General features: G+C 45.4%; 3 protein-coding genes across 4 annotated transcripts; 2 read left to right on the forward strand and 1 right to left on the reverse strand.

Moving 5' to 3' along the window:
- Positions 1-3,964: 3,964 nt before the first annotated feature.
- Positions 3,965-11,841, reverse strand: ADPRM (ADP-ribose/CDP-alcohol diphosphatase, manganese dependent). The gene is made up of 4 exons (XM_040437017.1): positions 11,742-11,841; positions 6,050-6,649; positions 4,682-4,798; positions 3,965-4,515 (listed from the first exon to the last, which is right to left on the reverse strand). Exons 2-4 carry the CDS (start codon positions 6,618-6,620, stop codon positions 4,169-4,171), a joined length of 1,035 nt encoding a protein of 344 aa, XP_040292951.1. The 5' UTR covers positions 6,621-6,649; positions 11,742-11,841; the 3' UTR covers positions 3,965-4,168.
- A 4,815-nt stretch (positions 11,842-16,656) lies between these two features.
- TMEM220 (transmembrane protein 220) lies at positions 16,657-21,445 on the forward strand. 2 transcript variants are annotated; one of them, XM_040435813.1, is made up of 6 exons: positions 16,657-16,880; positions 17,937-17,966; positions 18,693-18,753; positions 18,839-18,965; positions 19,644-19,703; positions 20,831-21,445. In XM_040435813.1, exons 1-6 carry the CDS (start codon positions 16,746-16,748, stop codon positions 20,961-20,963), a joined length of 546 nt encoding a protein of 181 aa, XP_040291747.1. In that variant the 5' UTR covers positions 16,657-16,745; the 3' UTR covers positions 20,964-21,445. The 2 variants fall into 2 exon arrangements, with proteins under 2 accessions (XP_040291747.1, XP_040291748.1); XM_040435814.1 differs by lacking the exon at positions 17,937-17,966.
- A 139-nt stretch (positions 21,446-21,584) lies between these two features.
- Positions 21,585-23,909, forward strand: LOC121003874 (E3 ubiquitin/ISG15 ligase TRIM25-like). The gene has a single exon (XM_040435812.1). It carries the CDS (start codon positions 21,618-21,620, stop codon positions 23,196-23,198), a length of 1,581 nt encoding a protein of 526 aa, XP_040291746.1. The 5' UTR covers positions 21,585-21,617; the 3' UTR covers positions 23,199-23,909.
- The last annotated feature ends 220 nt before the right edge of the window (positions 23,910-24,129 follow it).

The following is a 24,129-nucleotide window of genomic DNA, read 5'->3' on the forward strand; positions in this document are numbered from 1 at the left end:
TATAACTACTATAATACTGCTCCTATGTACAAGATATAACTACTATAATACTGCCTCCTATGTACAAGAATATAACTACTATAATACTGCTCCTATGTACAAGTATATAACTACTATAATACTGCCTCCTATGTACAAGAATATAACTACTATAATACTGCTCCTGCTCCTATGTACAAGAATATAACTACTATAATACTGCTCCTATGTACAAGAATATAACTAATATAATACTGCCTCCTATGTACAAGAATATAACTACTATAATACTGCTCCTATGCACAAGAATATAACTACTATAATACTGCCTCCTATGTACAAGAATATAACTACTATAATACTGCTCCTATGTACAAGAATATAACTACTATAAAACTGCTCCTATATACAAGGATATAACTACTATAATACTGCTCCTATGTACAAGAATATAACTACTATAATACTGCCTCCTATGTACAAGAATATAACTACTATAATACTGCTCCTATGTACAAGAATATAACCACTATATTACTGCTCCTATGTACAAGAATATAACCACTATAATACTGCCTCCTATGTACAAGAATATAACTACTATAATACTGCTCCTATGTACAGGAATATAACTACTATAATACTGCTCCTATGTACAAGAATATAACTACTATAATACTGCTCCTATGTATAAGAATATAACTACTATAATACTGCTCCTATGTACAAGAATATAACTACTATAATACTGCTCCTATGTATAAGAATATAACTACTATAATACTGCCTCCTATGTACAAGAATATAACTACTATAATACTGCTCCTATGTACAAGAATATATCTACTATAATACTGCCTCCTATGTACAAGAATATAACTACTATAATACTGCTCCTATGTACAAGAATATAACTACTATAATACTGCTCCTATGTACAGGAATATACCTACTATAATACTGCTCCTATGTATAAGAATATAACTACTATAATACTGCTCCTATGTACAAGAATATAACTACTATAATACTGCTCCTATGTACAAGAATATAACTACTATAAAACTGCTCCTATATACAAGGATATAACTACTATAATACTGCTCCTATGTACAAAAATATAACTACTATAATACTGCTCCTATGTACAAGAATATAACTACTATATTACTGCTCCTATGTACAAGAATATAACTACTATAATACTGCTCCTATGTATAAGAATATAACTACTATAATACTGCTCCTATGTACAAGAATATAACTACTACAATACTGCTCCTATGTACAAGAATATAACTACTATAATACTGCTCCTATGTACAAGAATATAACTACTATAATACTGCTCCTAAGTACAAGAATATAACTACTATACTACTGCTCCTATGTACAAGAATATAACTACTATAATACTGCTCCCTATGTACAAGAATATAACAACTATAATACTGCTCCTATGTACAAGATATAACTACTATAATACTGCTCCTATGTACAGGAATATAACTACTATAATACTGCCTCCTATGTACATGAATATAACTACTATAATACTGCTCCTATGTACAGGAATATAACTACTATAATACTGCTCCTATGTACAAGAATATAACTACTATAATACTGCACCTATGTACAAGAATATAACTACTATAATACTGCCTTCTATGTACAAGACTATAACTACTATAATACTGCTCCTATGTACAAGACTATAACTACTATAATACTGCCTCCTATGTACAAGAATATAACTACTATAATACTGCCTCCTATGTACAAGAATATAACTACTATAATACTGCTCCTATGTACAAGAATATAACTACTATAATACTGCTCCTATGTACAAGAATATAACTACTATAATACTGCTCCTATGTACAAGAATATAACTACTATAATACTGCTCCTATGTACAAGAATATAACTACTATAATACTGCTCCTATGTACAAGAATATTACTACTATAATACTGCTCCTATGTACAAGAATATAACTACTATAATACTGCTCCTATGTACAGGAATATACCTACAATAATATCGTTCCTATGTACAAGAATATAACTACTATAATACTGCTCCTATGTACAAGAATATAACTACTATAATACTGCTCATGTGTACAAGAATATAACTACTATAATACTGCTCCTATGTACAAGAATATAACTACTACAATACTGCCTCCTATGTACAAGAATATAACTACTATAATACTATTCCTATGTACAAGAGTATAACTACTATAATACTGCCTCCTATGTACAAGAATATAACTACTATAATACTATTCCTATGTACAAGAATATAACTGCTATAATACTATTCCTATGTACAAGAGTATAACTACTATAATACTGCCTCCTATGTACAAGAATATAACTACTATAATACTGCTCCTATGTACAAGAATATAACTACTATAATACTGCTCCTATGTACAAGAATATAACTACTATAATACTGCTCCTATGTACAAGACTATAACTACTATAATACTGCTCCTATGTACAAGAATATAACTACTATAATACTGCTCCTCTGTACAAGAATATAACTACTATAATACTGCTCCTATGTACAAGAATATAACTACTATAATACTGCTCCTATGTACAAGAATATAACTACTATAATACTGCTCCTATGTACAAGAATATAACTACTATAATACTACCTCCTATGTACAAGAATATAACTACTATGATACTGCTCCTATATACAAGAATATAACTACTATAATACTGCCTCCTATGTACAAGAATATAACTACTATAATACTGCTCCTATGTATAAGAATATAACTACTATAATACTGCTCCTATGTACAAGAATATAACTACTATAATACTGCTCCTATGTACAAGAATATAACTACTATAATATTGCTCCTATGTACAAGAATATAACTACTATAATATTGCTCCTATGTACAAGAATATAACTACTATAATACTGCTCCTATGTACAAGAATATAACTACTATAATACTGCTCCTATGTACAAGAATATAACTACTATAATACTGCTCCTATGTACAAGAATATAACTACTATAATACTGCTCCCATGTACAAGAATATAACTACTATAATACTGCCTCCTATGTACAAGAATATAACTACTATAATACTGCTCCTATGTACAAGAATATAACTACTATAATACTGCTCCTATGTACAAGAATATAACTACTATAATACTACCTCCTATGTACAAGAATATAACTACTATAATACTGCTCCTATGTACAAGAATATAACTACTATAATACTGCTCCTATGTACAAGAATATAACTACTATAATACTACCTCCTATGTACAAGAATATAACTACTATAATACTGATCCTATGTACAAGAATATAACTACTATAATACTGCTCCCATGTACAAGAATATAACTACTATAATACTGCCTCCTATGTACAAGAATATAACTACTATAATACTGCTCCTATGTACAAGAATATAACTACTATAATACTGCTCCTATGTACAAGAATATAACTACTATAATACTACCTCCTATGTACAAGAATATAACTACTATAATACTGCTCCTATGTACAAGAATATAACTACTATAATACTGCTCCTATGTACAAGAATATAACTACTATAATACTGCTCCTATGTACAAGAATATAACTACTATAATACTGTTCCTATGTACAAGAATATAACTACTATAATACTGCTCCTATGTACAAGAATATAACTACTATAATACTGCTCCTATGTACAAGAATATAACTACTATAATACTGCTCCTATGTACAAGAATATAACTACTATAATACTGCTCCTCTGTACAAGAATATAACTACTATGATACTGCTCCTATATACAAGAATATAACTACTATAATACTGATCCTATGTACAAGAATATAACTACTATAATACTGCTCCTATGTACAAGAATATAACTACTATAATACTGCTTATACTGTATAGAGAAGAATGACACATTACACCAATTCTAAAATAATTTATTAAGTATTACACGTTGAAAATAATGTCTCCTATGTCACATTAGGTATTATACAGGTTTACATGTTACATGTATGAGCAGTAGACAGCATGTTGCACAGATCGTGTAGTATTCTTTCCTTTGGACGGAGCTCTGACATTCTGGGTCCGCCTTGCTGTTTCCTTTTGTTCATCCTGTGCTCCAGCTTCATTTCTCCGTCTTCCCAGCAGATTGCCTGCAGCTCTTTCCCGCCATCCTCTGTTTCTCCCGGTAGAGTAGTGTTCTGTCTGGGACGAGTCCTCGGCCTTTTAGGACCATCTTGTCCTGGTAGACATACATGGTGCCAAAAGCCTGGCTCTCCGGGGGAGTTTCAATGATGCCGTTGAAGGTTAAGTGGTGGATTCCGCACTCGTCCTGGTGGTAACCACCATCGTGATCGTGCCCCGAAAAGTAGGCCACCACACAGGGATGGGACTGTAAAAGATCTAGGACCTCCTGATAGTTCCAAGTCAGACATACTGGATCTGTGGAGCTGGGGTGGACAGGGAGGTGACCTGGAAAGGACAATATATGTTTATTATAATTGTGCTTCATCCGAGGAGAAGCCACCAGATGGCCACATCTTCATATAATGCAACACCCTCTGGAGGCATTACACACTAATTCGGCTGGTACCTGATACATCTGCCATGTGTGTGGTCTCCTCACAAGGTAACTTACCTGCCACAATTACTTTTTCCTTATTTTTATCGGCGGTCTCGAGAACAGCCTTTATCCAGCTGAGCTGAGCGGCGCTGATCCCTCCATTAAACTGAACAAACCGAGTTTCTGCGAGATCTAAAAAATTAAACATAAAAACAATTAGGCCTCTTTCACGCGGGCGAGTATTCCGCGCGGGTGTGATGCGTGAGGTGAACGCATTGCACCCGCACTAAATCCGGACCCATTCACTTCAATGGGGCTGTGCACATGAGCGGTGATTTACTCGCATCACTTGTGCGTTGCGTGAAAAATCGCAGCAGGTTCTACATTGTGTGTTTTTCACGCAACGCAGGCCCCATAGAAGTGAATGGGGCTGCGTGAAATCCGCAAGCAAGTGCGGATGCGGTGCGATTTTCACACATGGTTGCTTGGTGATGATCGGGATGGGTAGCCGATCTTTATTATTTGCAATTATAACATGGTTATAAGGGAAAATAATAGCATTCTGAATACAGAAGTAAATTAGGAATGGAGGGGTTAAAAAATAAAATAAAAAAATAAACTCACCTCATCCACTTGTTCGCGCAGCTCGGCTCGTCTTCTTTCTTCTTCTTTGAGGAACTGGGAGGAAAGGACCTTTGGTGACGTCACAGTGCTCATCACATGGTCCATCACCATGGTGATGGACCATGTGATGAGCGCAGTGACGGACCATGTGATGAGCGCAGTGACGTCACCAAATGTCCTTTTCTCCCAGTTCCTCAAAGAAGAAGAATGAAGACGAGCCGAGCTGCGCGAACAAGTGGATGAGGCGAGTTTATTTTTTTATTTTATTTTTTTAACCCCTCCATCCCTAATTTACTTAGCATTCTGTATGAAGAATGCTATTATTTTCCCTTATAACCATGTTATAAGGGAAAATATTAAAATCTACACAACACCGATCCTAAACCCGAACTTCTGTGGAGAAGTCCAGGTTTGGGTCTGGGTACCAAACATGCGCGTGTGAAACACATTAAAACACTTTGCACTCGCGTGGAAAGATTGTGCATTTTTCCGTAACGCACCCGCATCCAGCCCTCACACGCGACGCCCGTGTGAAAGAGGCCTAACTCTTATGACACCCTGAACCCTGAAAAATACTGAGAAGTTGTCAGAGCTCTGCCCATCTTTTAAGAGTGGACACTAGACAGCACCGTACGCTGATTTAAGGCACCACCCAAGGTTTCTATTACCCAGTCCTTCTGAGGGTTACAGGAGGAGGATGGTAGATGTTCCTCAGAAGTTGACCTTGTTCCTCCAGGTGATAGTTCATTATAATGAGTGAGTCACATGATGCGCTCTGTAATCCCCTGTCCTGTTACTGTCATGTTCCCCTTTCGATACCTTTCGGACTGTTCTTATCCTCATTTGGGTTTTTCTGTCTCAGGAGCTTCGAGGACTTGATATGCTTCTCACTGGACGGATCTCTTCCGATTACACTGAAGTCATATGAGTCAATTAGAAGAAGTCGAAATTTGGAGGAAGGACTGAAGTGATACGCGTAAAACCAGTCTAGGGGGTCACCACCATCTTCAGGGACTGTAGTCAGTGTGGCCTGGACTGTTGAACTGTTCAGCCTTGACTCCATCAGCTGCTTCCTACTGAAGTTGTAGAACTCATGGTTCCCCCAGATATGATGGACGGGGGTCTTCAGTTTATCGATCTCTGTCAAGACCTTCTTTAGTGACGCCTCCGACGACTTGTGCAAGACATTGAAACCGTCTATGAGGTCCCCGAGTTGGAGGATGAACTGAGGGGTGACTCCTTCTGAAGCCCACTCTCGTACGGCTCCTTGAAGCAGTGATAGACTATTCCTGTAGAATCTCACTCTTGTCTTGGTGTAGTTGTACCCATCGTCCATATCGGCGTACTGGATATCGGCGATGATGCCAAATGTAAATAAGGGGTCATCCATTCTTTACAGGGGATACAACAGCTCATCTTCTGGAAAACAAGATCATAGAAGGGTCAGAAGTAATGCAGTGAGATGATTCAAACTAAGATTTAATGAGAATCGATGGCACCCACTGATGATAGGAGGACACTAGATGGGTGAACTAGGGGGCACGCCCCCAAATGGCGCCCTGTAACCTGATTGCCCTTGAGACCAGTTGGAAGGTGTAAAAAATATACCCTGAGGTTGACCCTTCTGTGGTCTATGCTAGAGACAGATGCAATAGATAAACACCCGGTTCATCAGGGAGCTGCATCCCTTTGGGGTACACCTCATCCATTACTTCTAGTTTTGGGGTGCTGATGGCAGGAAAGCTTTGGCGAAGGGTCAGAAATAGGGGTCATGTGTTCCCTTGAATTGAAATTTCAAAGCTTTATAAAATCCATATCCCTAAGGCATCATATCGTATCTAGGAGGAACCATGTTGGTCCGATCTGCGGTGACCGGTGAAGGTGTATTGTTGCCCTGAGCGGAGAAGCGTTAAATTCCCCCTGGGGCATTAGTATAATTCACCCATCTACATCTCTACACTGTGGTCACCCCCACCCAGTATGAAGACTCTGCACTTCTGTCCGTCACACCGAGGTCACCCCGTACACCATATAGACTTTGTACTTGTGGCCCTCACACTGTGGTTACCTCCGCACACCATGTAGACTCTGCACTTGGTGACCTTGGTGTCATGGCCACCCCACACACCATGTAGACTCCACACTTGTGGCCATGACACTGAGGTCGCTTCCACACACCATGTAGCCTCCACACTTGTGGCTATGACACCAATGTCACCCCGACACACCATGTACTTGTGGCCATGGCACTGTGGTCACCCCCGCACACCATGTAGACTCCACACTTATGGCCATGACACAGAGGTCACCTCCGCACACCATGTAGACTTGTAACCATGACACTGTGGTCACCCCCGCACACCATGTAGACTATGTACTTGTAACCATGACACTGTGGTCACCCCCGCACACCATGTAGACGATGCCCTTGTGACCATGACCCTGAGGTCACCTCCACACACCATGTAGACTCTGCACTTGTGGCTATGACACAAGGTCACCTCCGCACACCATGTAGACTCTGCACTTGTGGCCATGACACCGAGGTCACCTCCACATACCATGTAGACTCCGCCCTTGTGGCCATGACCCCGAGGTAACCCTCCGAACGCCATGTAGACTCTGCCCTTGTGGCCCTGACACGATGTTACCGCTGCACAGTATGTAGACTCTGTACTTGTGGCCATGACACCGAGGTCACCTCCACACACCATGTAGACTATGCACTTCTGTCCATGACACTGAGGTCACCTCCACACACCATGTAGACTCTGTACTTGTGGCCATGACACTGAGGTCACCTCCTCACACCATGTAGACTCTGCACTTGTGGCCATGACGCTAAGTTCACCCCTACACACCATGTAGACTCTGCACTTGTGGCCATGACGCTAAGTTCACCCCTGCACACCATGTAGACTCTGCACTTCTGTCCATGACACTGAGGTCACCTCCACACACCATGTAGATTCTGCACTTGTGGCCATGACGCTAAGTTCACCCCTGCACACCATGTAGACTCTGCACAGCAGTCACCTCTACACACCATATAGACTCTGTACTTGTGTCCATGACACCGAGGTCATCTCCACACACCATATAGACTCTGCACTTGTAGTTATGACACCGAGGTTACCGCCGCACACCATATAGACTCTGTACTTGTGGCCATGACACAGAGGTCACCTCCACACACCATGTAGACTCTGTACTTGTGGCCATGACACTGAGGTCACCTCCACATACCATGTAGACTCTGTACTTGTGGCCATGACACCGAGGTTACCGCCGCACACCATATAGACTCTGTACTTGTAGTTATGACACCGAGGTCACGGCCGCACACCATGTAGACTCTGTACTTGTGTCCATGACACCGAGGTCACCTCCGCACGCCATGTAGACTCTGCACTTGTGTCCATGACGCTAAGTTCACCCCTGCACACCATGTAGACTCTACACTGCGGTCACCTCTACACACCATGTAGACTCTGCACTTCTGTCCATGACACTGAGGTCACGGCCGCACAGTATGTAGACTCTGCTTGTGTCCATGACACCGAGGTCATCTCCACATAACATGTAGACTCTGTACTTGTGTCCATGACACTGAGGTCACCTCCACACACCATGTAGACTCTGCACTTCTGTCCATGACACTGAGGTCACGGCCGCACAGTATGTAGACTCTGCTTGTGTCCATGACACCGAGGTCATCTCCACATAACATGTAGACTCTGTACTTGTGTCCATGACACTGAGGTCACCTCTACACACCATTTAGACTCTGTACTTGTGTCCATGACACCGAGGTCACCTCCACACACCATGTAGACTCTGCACTTGTGTCCATGACACCGAGGTCACCTCCACACACCATGTAGACTCTGCACTTGTGGCCATGACACCGAGGTCACCTCCACATACCATACAGACTCTGCACTTGTGGCCATGACACCGAGGTCATCTCCACATAACATGTAGACTCTGTACTTGTGGCCATGACACTGAGGTCACCCCCGCACACCATGTAGACTCTACACTGAGGTCACCTCCACACACCATGTAGACTCTGCACTTGTAGTTATGACACCGAGGTCACGGCCGCACACCATGTAGAATCTGCACTTGTAGTTATGACACTGAGGTCACCTCTACACACCATTTAGACTCTGTACTTGTGTCCATGACACTGAGGTCACCTCCACACACCATGTAGATTCTGCACTTGTAGTTATGACACCGAGGTCACGGCCGCACACCATGTAGACTCTGCACTTGTGGCCATGACACCGAGGTCACCTCCACATACCATGTAGACTCTGTACTTGTGGCCATGACACTGAGGTCACCTCCACACACCATGTAGACTCTGCACTTGTAGTTATGACACTGAGGTCACCTCTACACACCATTTAGACTCTGTACTTGTGGCCATGACACTGAGGTCACCTCCACACACCATGTAGATTCTGCACTTGTAGTTATGACACCGAGGTCACGGCCGCACACCATGTAGACTCTGCACTTGTGGCCATGACACCGAGGTCACCTCCACATACCATGTAGACTCTGTACTTGTGGCCATGACACTGAGGTCACCTCTACACACCATTTAGACTCTGTACTTGTGTCCATGACACTGAGGTCACCTCCACACACCATGTAGACTCTGCACTTGTGGCCATGACACTGAGGTCACCTCCACACACCATGTAGACTCTGCACTTGTAGTTATGACACTGAGGTCACCTCCACACACCATGTAGACTCTGCACTTGTAGTTATGACACTGAGGTCACGGCCGCACACCATGTAGACTCTGCTTGTGTCCATGACACCGAGGTCACCTCCACATACCATATAGACTCTGCACTTGTGTCCATGACATCAAGGTCATCCCCTAACACCGCTCTGGGTACAGGAAATACTGTGCTCACCACATTGCTCCCCAAATGTATAAGGCCATTCCAAGCAGAAAAGCTTCCTTTTGGGGGTCCCAGAGGGAACAGAAGTTGGGGTCACTGCTGTAGACAACTCCGGACATCAGACTGGAGAACCTAACGGAAAATCCATATGGCCCCACTGTTTCCGAGCACATTTCAGGTGACAGAAAACCCTTCATCAGGCTCCATACAGAAAACCAGAAGAAGGTGTGTAAGAGTAGATGATGGCGGCATGATGTGATATACGTGTAGTGATCGCCGCCGTGTCATGTCTGGAACCAGGATCCCAACATACATGTACATGGTATGATGTTCATATGAAGCATGGGAACCACCAGAGCGCTGACCCGCGTTGTGCCTCACGCCCCGACAAGATGTCTTCTGGTTGGAATGGCCTGGTACATTTCAGGGCCCTGTGGTGGGCACAGTCATATACTCAGCACCGGGTGGACACCCTATAAACTCGGTGTAAGGGGTGGGGGGGGCCTCGGTGTCATGGCCACAGGTGCGGAGTCTACATGGGTGGGATGAGGAGGGGCGAGGTATACCAATGCCCCAGCTCAGGGCACATGGACGTGGGCATCATCACATGTTAGTGAGGTGATGGACTGTAGGAATTGTGAACCACTAGGAAGGCTGGGGTACACTAGTGAAGATAGGGGTGCCCCCTGTCCTCTGAGTGCTATAACTTTGATGGTTGGGGGAAAGCTGGCACAGATTTGGCATCTGGACCCAGGAGCCATCACATTGTTAGAGAATGGCATAGGAACGAATGAAATGCTATGCAGTTAGGTCCTCACCCATCATGCTATGCGTGTGTCAGTCTTTACTGTCGTTCCGGCATTCCATTCATGAACCATGAAGCTCAGGGTGAAGCGTTTTCAGTTCCTCCCAGGTATTCTATGACATGTCCTCTTCTCGTACTTAGACATACAACTTGTAGGCATTTTTCTCTTTTTGGACCTTCCTCCCGGTTTTCCCTGGGCCCCGCTCCCTACAGCTGGAGGTGATTTCAGGATGAGGTGTACCCCAAGAGATACAGCCCCCTAATATATCTAGGGCGTCGGTCTCTAGCACAGACCCGAGTGCTCTAGCGGGCGTGCAATCCACGGGGACGTGACCCGTCTCTTCTCTATCTGGGGTGATGTCTTCCCATGTGGAACGGGGGCACCGAACCGTCAAATCTCCAGCTAGTGATGCCCCCCGGGGCGCTGCTGCCAAGACATGGGATGTCCTGTCTCGTTCCTACCACTCTTCAGTCCTGGCTTTTGGGGGCCACTTGGTGGGCATGGTCCCCCTACCAAAAGTGTATGTGCCACCCCCAGAGCTCTGCCCGATGTCACCCTGGGCACATTCTCCGGCATGTTCAAGTCACCAGCCCGTGGGCATTTAGTCTGACCCCCAGGAGAACCGACATCTGACCCGGCTACAGGGCAATGGGCTAAACATTAACCCATTCAGGACTGAGCAGAATGTGATACAAAGGTGCTTCAGGTAGAGCCGTGCACAGCACTGAAAGGGTTAACCCTGCCTGGAGGGCCAAGGGGTACGAGGGTCTCTCTTACCCAGCATGCTGCCCGACGTCAGGGGGGCTACCACACACGGCTGCATTGCAGGGACTGTCTGCTCACACAGGGAAGTCCTTCCTATTCACAGGCCGCCCCCACATGAGTCCAGGCTCCACCCACAGTGACACGTGAGGACACGCCCCCAGCCCTGAGCTGGCACAGTCAGTGTGATGTAACGTCAAGCTCCTGGGCTCCAATACTGCAACCGCATAGAGGAAGGAGCAGGGTCCTCCCAGCAGCACAGAGGATGTCAGGAGAGGAGTGTGCTGATCTTGTGGAGGTCATAGGCTGAGAGTTACATAGTGGTAGGAGCAGGGTCCTCCCAGCAGCACAGAGGATTTCAGGAGAGGAGTATGCTGATCCTGTAGAGGTCACAGGCTGAGAGTTACATAGAGGAAGGAGCAGGGTCCTCCCAGCAGCACAGAGGATTTCAGGAGAGGAGTGTGCTGATCTTGTGGAGGTCACAGGATGAGAGTTATAGTGAAGGAGCAGGGTCCTCCCAGCAGCACAGAGGATTTCAGGAGAGGAGTGTGCTGATCTTGTGGAGGACATAGGCAGAGAGTTACATAGTGGAAGGAGCAGGGTCCTCCCAGCAGCACAGAGGATTTCAGGAAAGGAGTGTGCTGATCTTGTGGAGGACATAGGCAGAGAGTTACATAGTGGAAGGAGCAGGGTCCTCCCAGCAGCACAGAGGATTTCAGGAGAGGAGTATGCTGATCCTGTAGAGGTCACAGGCTGAGAGTTACATAGTCGAAGGAGCAGGGTCCTCCCAGCAGCACAGATGATTTCAGGAGAGGAGTGTGCTGATCTTGTGGAGGTCACAGGCTGAGAGTTACATAGAGGAAGGAGCAGGGTCCTCCCAGCAGCACAGAGGATGTCAGGAGAGGAGTGTGCTGATCTAGTGGAGGTCACAGGATGAGAGTTACATAGTTGAAGGAGCAGGGTCCTCCCAGCAGCACAGATGATTTCAGGAGAGGAGTGTGCTGATCTTGTGGAGGTCACAGGATGAGAGTTACATAGAGGAAGGAGCAGGGTCCTCCCAGCAGCACAGAGGATTTCAGGAGAGGAGTGTGCTGATCTAGTGGAGGTCACAGGCTGAGAGTTACATAGTGGAAGGAGCAGGATCCTCCCTGCAGCACAGAGGATTTCAGGAGAGGAGTGTGCTGATCTTGTGGAGGTCACAGGATGAGAGTTACATAGTGGAAGGAGCAGGGTCCTCCCAGCAGCACAGAGGATTTCAGGAGAGGAGTATGCTGATCCTGTAGAGGTCACAGACTGAGAGTTACATAGTGGAAGGAGCAGGGTCTTCCCAGCAGCACAGAGGATTTCAGGAGAGGAGTGTGCTGATCTTGTGGAGGTCATAGGATGAGAGTTACATAGTGGAAGGAGCAGGGTCCTCCCAGCAGCACAGAGGATTTCAGGAGAGGAGTGTGCTGATCTTGTGGAGGTCACAGACTGAGAGTTACATAGTGGAAGGAGCGGGGTCCTCCCAGCAGCACAGAGCATTTCAGGAGAGGAGTGTGCTGATCTAGTGGAGGTCACAGGATGAGAGTTACATAGTGGAAGGAGCAGGGTCCTCCCAGCAGCACAGAGGATTTCAGGAGAGGAGTGTGCTGATCTTGTGGAGGTCACAGGCTGAGAGTTACATAGTGGAAGGAGCAGGGTCCTCCCAGCAGCACAGAGGATGTCAGGAGAGGGGTGTGCTGATCTTGTGGAGGTCACAGACTGAGAGTTACATAGTGGAAGGAGCGGGGTCCTCCCAGCAGCACAGAGGATTTCAGGAGAGGAGTGTGCTGATCTTGTGGAGGTCACAGACTGAGAGTTACATAGTGGAAGGAGCGGGGTCCTCCCAGCAGCACAGAGGATTTCAGGAGAGGAGTGTGCTGATCTTGTGGAGGTCACAGGCTGAGAGTTACATAATGGAAGGAGCAGGGTCCTCCCAGCAGCACAGAGGATTTCAGGAGAGGAGTGGGCTGATCTTGTGGAGGTCACAGACTGAGGGTTACATAGTGGAAGGAGCGGGGTCCCCCCAGCAGCACAGAGGATTTCAGGAGAGGAGTGTGCTGATCTTGTGGAGGTCACAGGATGAGAGTTACATAGTGAAGGAGCAGGGTCCTCCCAGCAGCACAGAGGATTTCAGGAGAGGAGTGTGCTGATCTTGTGGAGGTCACAGGATGAGAGTTACATAGAGGAAGGAGCAGGGTCCTCCCAGCAGCACAGAGGATTTCAGGAGAGGAGTATGCTGATCCTGTAGAGGTCACAGACTGAGAGTTACATAGCGGAAGGAGTAGGGTCCTCCCAGCAGCACAGAGGATTTCAGGAGAGGAGTGTGCTGATCTTGTGGAGGTCACAGGATGAGTTACATAGTGGAAGGAGCAGGGTCTTCCCAGCAGCACAGAGGATTTCAGGAGAGGAGTGTGCTGATCTTGTGGAGGTCATAGGATGAGAGTTACATAGTGGAAGGAGCAGGGTCCTCCCAGCAGCACAGAGGATTTCAGGAGAGGAGTGTGCTGATCTTGTGGAGGTCACAGACTGAGAGTTACATAGTGGAAGGAGCGGGGTCCTCCCAGCAGCACAGAGGATTTCAGGAGAGGAGTGTGCTGATCTAGTGGAGGTCACAGGATGAGAGTTACATAGTGGAAGGAGCAGGGTCCTCCCAGCAGCACAGAGGATTTCAGGAGAGGAGTGTGCTGATCTTGTGGAGGTCACAGGCTGAGAGTTACATAGTGGAAGGAGCAGGGTCCTCCCAGCAGCACAGAGGATGTCAGGATAGGGGTGTGCTGATCTTGTGGAGGTCACAGACTGAGAGTTACATAGTGGAAGGAGCGGGGTCCTCCCAGCAGCACAGAGGATGTCAGGAGAGGAGTGTGCTGATCTTGTGGAGGTCACAGGATGAGAGTTACATAGAGGAAGGAGCAGGGTCCTCCCAGCAGCACAGAGGATTTCAGGAGAGGAGTGTGCTGATCTTGTGGAGGTCACAGGCTGAGAGTTACATAGTGGAAGGAGCAGGGTCCTCCCAGCAGCACAGAGGATTTCAGGAGAGGAGTGGGCTGATCTTGTGGAGGTCACAGACTGAGGGTTACATAGTGGAAGGAGCGGGGTCCCCCCAGCAGCACAGAGGATTTCAGGAGAGGAGTGTGCTGATCTTGTGGAGGTCACAGACTGAGGGTTACATAGTGGAAGGAGCGGGGTCCCCCCAGCAGCACAGAGGATTCCAGGAGAGGAGTGTGCTGATCTTGTGGAGGTCACAGGCTGAGAGTTACATAGAGGAAGGAGCAGGGTCCTCCCAGCAGCACAGAGGATTTCAGGAGAGGAGTGTGCTGATCTTGTGGAGGTCACAGGATGAGAGTTACATAGTGGAAGGAGCAGGGTCCTCCCAGCAGCACAGAGGATGTCAGGATAGGGGTGTGCTGATCTTGTGGAGGTCACAGACTGAGAGTTACATAGTGGAAGGAGCGGGGTCCTCCCAGCAGCACAGAGGATGTCAGGAGAGGAGTGTGCTGATCTTGTGGAGGTCACAGGATGAGAGTTACATAGAGGAAGGAGCAGGGTCCTCCCAGCAGCACAGAGGATTTCAGGAGAGGAGTGTGCTGATCTAGTGGAGGTCACAGGATGAGCGTTACATAGAGGAAGGAGCAGGGTCCTCCCAGCAGCACAGAGGATTTCAGGAGAGGAGTGTGCTGATCTTGTGGAGGTCACAGGCTGAGAGTTACATAGTGGAAGGAGCAGGGTCCTCCCAGCAGCACAGAGGATTTCAGGAGAGGAGTGGGCTGATCTTGTGGAGGTCACAGACTGAGGGTTACATAGTGGAAGGAGCGGGGTCCCCCCAGCAGCACAGAGGATTTCAGGAGAGGAGTGTGCTGATCTTGTGGAGGTCACAGACTGAGGGTTACATAGTGGAAGGAGCGGGGTCCCCCCAGCAGCACAGAGGATTCCAGGAGAGGAGTGTGCTGATCTTGTGGAGGTCACAGGCTGAGAGTTACATAGAGGAAGGAGCAGGGTCCTCCCAGCAGCACAGATGATTTCAGGAGAGGAGTGGGCTGATCTTGTGGAGGTCACAGGCTGAGGGTTACATAGTGGAAGGAGCAGGGTCCCCCCAGCAGCACAGAGGATTTCAGGAGAGGAGTGTGCTGATCTTGTGGAGGTCACAGGCTGAGAGTTACATAGTGGAAGGAGCAGGGTCCTCCCAGCAGCACAGAGGATTTCAGGAGAGGAGTGTGCTGATCTTGTGGAGGTCACAGGATGAGAGTTACATAGTGAAGGAGCAGGGTCCTCCCAGCAGCACAGAGGATGTCAGGAGAGGAGTGTGCTGATCTTGTGGCGGTCACAGGCTGAGAGTTACATAGCGGAAGGAGTAGGGTACTCCCTGCAGCACAGAGGATTTCAGGAGAGAAGCATTCCCTCACAGACACAAGATGGGAGCTGTGGTCCAATGTTACAGATGCACAGGACCTGCTGGTTTACATGGGGCTGCGGGAAGACACAGCTCTGCTACATCTGATAGGCGGCTGAACAGATCCACGCCTTTCTAATGCACTGTGTTCTAATTCCTCTGCTTGCTGTCAGTGAACAGGAATATGCTTGGTCAAGCCTAGTATTTATCACAGGTGTGGGTTTGTTACAGCTGTATCCAGTATGGACAATACTCTGGCAGCTGAACAGACTGATACATATTACATGCACTGATACATTGTAACGAGGAGGACAGAGTGATCACTGCACAGGGGATTATCCTGACAAACTGTAACAAACCCTCAGCTGTGAGAAGTAATAGCCATATGTGTCCAGATAAACCTGAGGGGGGCGTCCATGCAGAAACTGCAGGGGTTACAGAGGACTGGCAGGGAAGGGGTTAAGGCTATGGGCGTTTTCTCTGTAGTTATAGGCGGAGTTTACTCACAGAGCAGGAAGTGATTGGACAAATGGGAGTGAGATCCAGGGGGACACAGAATCTGCATGGAGGACTGAGGGGCCACATCACCCTGCAGGAGCCCTGGGAACATGGAACGAGCAGATAGAGACTCGGGCTCCAGTCTAAAGGCCGACCCAGTCCTCAGCCCCCAATATCAGCAGAGACTATGGAGGGTCTGCAACGGACTGATGGCGGCATTTTTTGCTCTGGCTGCTTATGTGCAAGTAAGATTAACCCTGCATCTGCTGGAGCGAACTGAAGCTGGGTGCAATGATAGCATGTGCATAGCAGCACAGAGGATTTCAGGAGAGGAGTGTGCTGATCTTGTGGAGGTCACAGACTGAGAGTTACACAGTGGAAGGAGCAGGATCCTCCCAGCAGCACAGAGGATTTCAGGAGAGGAGTGTGCTGATCTTGTGGAGGTCACAGACTGAGAGTTACATAGTGGAAGGAGCAGGGTTCTCCCAGCAGCACAGAGGATTTCAGGAGAGGAGTGTGCTGATCTTGTGGAGATCACAGACTGAGAGTTACATAGAGGAAGGAGCAGGGTCCTCCCAGCAGCACAGAGGATTTCAGGAGAGGAGTGTGCTGATCTTGTGGAGGTCGCAGGATGAGAGTTACATAGAGGAAGGAGCAGGGTCCTCCCAGCAGCACAGAGGATTTCAGGAGAGGAGTGTGCTGATCTTGTGGAGGTCACAGGATGAGAGTTACACAGTGGAAGGAGCAGGATCCTCCCAGCAGCACAGAGGATTTCAGGAGAGGAGTGTGCTGATCTAGTGGAGGTCACAGGATGAGCGTTACATAGAGGAAGGAGCAGGGTCCTCCCAGCAGCACAGAGGATGTCAGGAGAGGAGTGCGCTGATCTAGTGGAGGTCACAGGATGAGAGTTACATAGAGGAAGGAGCAGGGTTCTCCCAGCAGCACAGAGGATTTTAGGAGAGGAGTGTGCTGATCTAGTGGAGGTCACAGGATGAGAGTTACATAGTGGAAGGAGCAGGGTCCTCCCAGCAGCACAGAGGATTTCAGGAGAGGAGTGTGCTGAACTAGTGGAGGTCACAGGCTGAGAGTTACATAGTGGAAGGAGCAGGATCCTCCCAGCAGCACAGAGGATTTCAGGAGTGGGGTGTGCAGATCTTGTGGAGGTCACAGGATGAGAGTTACATAGAGGAAGGGGCAGGGTCCTCCCAGCAGCACAGAGGATTTATGCAGTGATACAGTGCTGTTAATGGACACTATTCTGTGTGTCGCTCTCATTTCAGTCTCCGCTTTCTTTTCTACAGATCAATGATCCAGACGCTGAAATGTGGATTGTGAGTATCTCCGAGCAAACATGTTTAATTCTGTTAAATGGGCCATGTCAAAAAAGTTTTTTTTTAAAAATATAAATTTATTGGGTCACTTATCAAACTGGTGTAAAGGAGAACTGGCTTAGTTGCCCATAGCAACCAATCAGATTTCTCCTTTCATTTTTTACAGCTCTTTTGGAAAATGAAAGCAGGAATCTGATTGGTTGTTACGGGCAACTAAGCCAGTTCTACTTTACACCAGTTTGATAAATGACCCCATTAGTCTTTTAGATTTCAATACCAGACCCAGCCTATGGAGAAGTGTGGCGCTGTTATGGAGGGAAGGCAGACCCCCGGTAGTGGTGGACGTGTGTCGTGTGGTTTATAGGGGGTCATGATGAATGTATCATTATATAACCAGGCAGATTTGCCGTTCTGGACTCCAGGAAAGCTGAGTAACAACCCCTGAAGAAGCCATTAAGGCGACCATATTGCTTGCCTCATTATTTCCTGGAGCAGATATGGTATATTAGATGTGTACTGGGAAAGCTGGGTGACGATATGGATGTCACCACAAACCAATACGCCCTTGTAATAGCGGCCATGGTGGTTGTCACCCATCTTTCCCAGATACAGATACATGAATGACAACTTGTCAGTAGGGGGCGACTCGCGCCCTGGTGTCCATTGAGGCTGATTATCATATTTTCGGGGCGCACACTCCATTACGTGTTTCGATATCATCTCCAGGTGATCTATATGATCCCGGCCGCCCTGATCTTCCTCCTCAGTGTGAACCCAGACATAACGGGTGAGTGATAAAGACCAGGGCCACCCATATCTGACACCCAGATCGTTCCACAGTTACTAATAAACGTCGTCATTTGAACTCGTAGGTCATGTGATCTGGAGGACTTTGTCCGGTCTCCACAGCGGCGTCTGTTTGATCGGAGCGTCTTATCTACTGGTGCCGTTGCTCGTTTCTGGTAATATAAGAAGCATTTTACATGAGGAAGAGGGCAGGTAAGAGGAATGACCGCATGATGTCATGTCTGTGGTTTATGAATAGAATTGTAGAATGACAGTGAAGACTGACACACAGACAGTCCTAGAAAAAGGGAGTGGAGGTGGAAAGTAAGGGCTGTATTAGCCTTCTTTTCCATCTGCGTTTTTGCTGGATCCATCATGATAATGCAACCGTCTGCGTCCGTTATAAACGGATCAGGTTGTATTATCTCTAAAATGGCCATGACGGGCCTAAAACCATTGTAAGTCAGTGGGCGCCAGATCCGTTTTCTTTTGTGCCCTAGAAAACACATCCAGCACCATTGACCTATGGGATGGAGAGGAGCGATCACTATGCCCCTGCTCCTCCCTATACTGCAGGGATGGCCAACCTGTGGATCTCTAGCTGTTGCAAAACTACAACTCCCAGCATGCCCACACTGCCTGCAGCTATCAGCCTACAGCAGGGGATGGTGGGAGTTGCAGTTTTGCAACGGCTGGAGAGCCGCAGGTTGGCCATCGCTGCTATACTGCCTCATTGTTTGCTGGCAGCAGATTGTGATCGTTCATTGGGTAATCGATGGCGTTATGACACTGCCAGATCATCGCTACAAGCCTTACTCCGAGCGCCCGTTAACGATATAGTATCCGACAATCGGCAAATGTAATACAGGTCTAACTGTCATTGTCTTCTAGAGAGCTATCTGGATTACTAATCATTGCACTGTGGATGTTCCTCTGTAAAGATTCCAGAAGGTAAGTCTACATCTGTCCCTACATAAAGGAATATAACTACTATTATACTGCTCCTATGTACAAGAGTATAACTACTATAATACTGCTCCTATGTACAAGAACATGACTACTATAATACTGCTCCTATGTACAAGAATATAACTACTATAATACTGCTCCTATGTACAAGAATATAACTACTATAATACTGCTCCTATGTACAAGAATAGAACTACTATAATACTGCTCCTATGTACAAGAATATAACTACTATAATACTGCCTCCTATGTACAAGAATATAACTACTATAATACTACCTCCTATGTACAAGAATATAACTACTATAATACTGCCTCCTATGTACAGGAATATAACTACTATAATACTGCCTCCTATGTACAGGAATATAACTACTATAATACTGCCCCCTATGTACAAGAATATAACTACTATAATACTGCTCCTATGTACAAGAATATAACTACTATAATACTGCCTCCTATGTACAAGAATATAACTACTATAATACTGCTCCTATGTATAAGAATATAACTACTATAATACTGCCCCCTATGTACAAGAATATAACTACTATAATACTGCTCCTATGTACAAGAATATAACTACTATAATACTGCCCCCTATGTACAAGAATATAACTACTATAATACTGCTCCTATGTACAAGAATATAACTACTATAATACTGCTCCTATGTACAGGAATATAACTACTATAATACTGCTCCTATGTACAAGACTATAACTACTATAATACTGCTGCTATGTACAAGAATATAACTACTATAATACTGCTCCTATGTACAAGAATATAACTACTATAATACTGCTCCTATGTACAAGAATATAAATACTATAATACTGCCTCCTATGTACAAGAATATAACTACTATAATACTGCTCCTATGTACAAGAATATCACTACTATAATACTGCTCCTATGTACAAGAATATAACTACTATAATACTGCTCCTATGTACAAGAATATAACTACTATAATACTGCTCCTATGTACAAGAATATAACTACTATAATACTGCTCCTATGTACAAGAATATAACTACTATAATACTGCTTTCAGTGTACTATATTACAACTACTATAATAATTTTCGCTGGTTGTTACAGAGCCTCGGTTGGTGCGTTCAGATTATTGGTGGCCACATCCATTTCAGTTTTTCCCTTCTTGACTTGGCTCTACATCTACATTAACAAGGAGATGAGGACATCTTGGCCTCAGCACTGCAAAACCTTCATATGAGATCAGAACATCGAAGTTTTGATGGGTCTACAGATGGATAGAGTCTTACCATGGAGCCCACTGGGCCTGGGACAGTTGTCTATTTACTGCGTGTGGCTCTTATCATTGTGCCATCAAAGCTGGAATTGAGTAAATGCTTCCACCTCCTTCAAAGGCCAACGTAAAGCCCAAGAGTCGAGGACAGATCGTGTATTTGATGTTTTTGGACCTCAGTACCTTGAACTGGTCTATTTCAGTGAAGGTGTTATAGAACAGGCCCCCACTAATCCGTTCTTCTTTGGGACCAACATGCAATGGTGTCTATCCTCATCATAAGTTCTCTTCAATGGATTAGGATCCAGCATTAGCAAAACCTGAATTACATTTTTGAAGAGATTTCCCCATTTTTGTTTTGGGAAGGGGGTGTAGGGGGAAAGGTTGGGCTAAGACTCGTGTAAGGGCTGGACCACCAGAGAATACAGGCAGAAGATGACTTGAACTTTTTTGAAAACAAGGATTTCATGTTTTTGAAAATAATTGTCAAAAATAATTGACAATCAATTGCAATGTTTAAGAATATACAGAATATGTTTAAAAAATGGGTCTGACCCTTTAAGAGCTAATCAGATAACGGTCTGTACTGTTAGGTTTCATTTCCCGCTCTGACCGTCAGACATGTCATCTGCTGATCTGAGAGAGGAGCTAAACTGCTCCATCTGCCTAAGCATCTATATTGATCCCGTCACCCTCAGATGTGGCCACAACTTCTGCCAGAAGTGTATTAAAGACGTGCTGGACACCCAGGATGGAGCTGGAGTCTACACCTGCCCAGACTGCCGGGAGGAATTCATGGAACGTCCCATGCTGCGGAAGAACACCACCCTGAGTAACATAGCTCAGAACTTCATGTCTGGTAGGCCAAACCACGTGGTGGGGTGTATCTACTGTACATATTGTGACCTGCCCGCAGCTGCTGTGAAGTCTTGTCTTCAGTGTAAAACCTCCATGTGTGAAAAGCACTTAAAGAAACATAACCATTCAGTGGAGCACATGCTGGTGGAGCCCATCACAAAATGTCCAGTCCACAACAAGTTCTTGGAGTACTACTGCTTTCAGGACTCAGTCCCTACCTGCATTACCTGTTACCAGGTTGGAGAACATAGAGGACATCAAGTGGAGTTGTTGGATGGAGCCTTCAAGAAAAAGAGAGAGACTTTGAGGACCATTTATAGGACTCTTACTTTAAGTAGAAAAGAAACGGAGGAAAGAGTCCAACATCTGAAGCAGTATCACACAGAAGGGGCCAAGAAAATATCTGCAGGTGCAGAGAAGGTAATGGCTCTGTTTGGCGACCTCAGGAAACAACTGGATGACCTAGAAAACCAAGTTCTCAAGGAGGTTGCCAAACAGGGGGATAGGCTGTCAGTCTTGGTCTCCAATTTGATCCAGCGGCTGGAAATAAAAATGGATGAGTTGTACAGTAAAATGTGTTACGCTGAGGAGTTGAGTCAAGTGACGGATACAGTAAGAGTCATACAAGAAGAAGAGTCCGAGCAAGGTGACTTCTGTTGTACCAAGGAGAGCAAGAAGGAGGAAGGAGAGAGCTACAATAAAATAGTCTATGATGCAGGTGATCTGGATATCGGTCTGATCTCAGAAATGTTACACACAGGCTTATCTCACATTATGACAAGTGCCAACATATGGTTCTATACCGTGAAACCGGCTGAGCTATTCCTAGATGTGAACACGGCCGGTAAACATGTCCACATTTCATATGACTTCAAAAGGGTATCCTGCTCAAATATTGCCCAGAATCTCCCCAAAACATCTGAGAGGTTCCAGTATAACCAGGTTCTAAGCACCAGAAGCTTCTCCTCAGGTAAACACTACTGGGATGTAGAAACCAGCAACTTTGGGTGGTGGATGATTGGGATGAGTTACCCCAGTATAGAAAGAACAGGAGACCGCTCATGGATTGGGAATAACCAGAAGTCATGGAGTTTGTGCTGGTTTTGTGAATATTCCATGTCACATGACGGCAAAGTGATCCAGCTACCTTCAAGAATGTCCTGTAATAAGATAAGAGTGTACCTGGACTATGAGGCTGGCAAGTTGTTGTTTTATGAGCTTGGTGACCCCATCAGACACTTGTATACCTTCACTGCTACCTTCACCGAGCCCCTCCATGCTGCACTATGGGTAGGCTGGGATGGGTCATCAAAGGACATCTGGGTAAAACTGAAAACCTTGTAAAAAATTTGACTCTTGTGATAATAAAAGGGGCCTCTTATTTTGAAGATCTCCTGTAATCATCATGTAGGTTTTGGTTTATTCATATGGTGCTTCAAAGTCGTATTGGTTGTTTTTAAATTAAAATTGTTCCTTATCAATATTTATGGGAAATCTACTGGCTCCACCACAGATGGCATCATATTTTGCCATCTACCCATGGCCTACGGGAGAGTTATTACTTTGGAGCCCTATCAGTACTTCAAACCACATTCCGAGATCGCACAACATCCATGACTTGCTCTGGGGTCACATGATGCTCTTCAACCCTTTATTTTTCAAATTAACTTCATTTGGGGGAGGAAAGAGGGGTTTACTGGTATCTCATAGAGGGGGAGAAACGTCTCACTAGTGTCACCTTTTTGGAAGTAGCTCCCTAGGAGTCAAAGTCTGACTTTTTATCAAGCCTTGGAACATGCCGAGGGAAAATAGCCAAGCCAAATATCCATCTGCAAGTACCCTGAAACAGCTGTCTGAGGATGGATATTTGGCTTGGCTATTTTCCCATCATGTTCCATGGCTTGCTAAACAAAAGGTTAGGCTTTGACTCATAGGGAGCCACCTCCAAAAGTTGGCGCTAGTCAGACATTTCTCTTTCAAATGAACTTTGATGAAGTCTGAGCAATACAGAAACTTCCTCTGTAATCTAGACATTAAATGTCTTCATCTCTTGTACGTTCTCCTTGGTTCTTCTTCATCTCAGTATTATTTATCTTTGTCATATTAAGACTAATATGATGGTTGCCTCAGTGGAACATATCAAGCATATATGGCTGCCAAATGCCTGATTGCTGCCCTGAAGATGGTCCATGTTGGATCATCTTCCATTTGGTTCCTCCTAGAGACCTCAGTGCAGGGTTGTTCTGCGTTATAATAGAAATATTGCATGGATTCA

Source organism: Bufo bufo, chromosome 6 (genome assembly GCF_905171765.1).
Source record: "Bufo bufo chromosome 6, aBufBuf1.1, whole genome shotgun sequence".
Classification (NCBI taxonomy): Eukaryota; Metazoa; Chordata; class Amphibia; order Anura; family Bufonidae; genus Bufo; species Bufo bufo.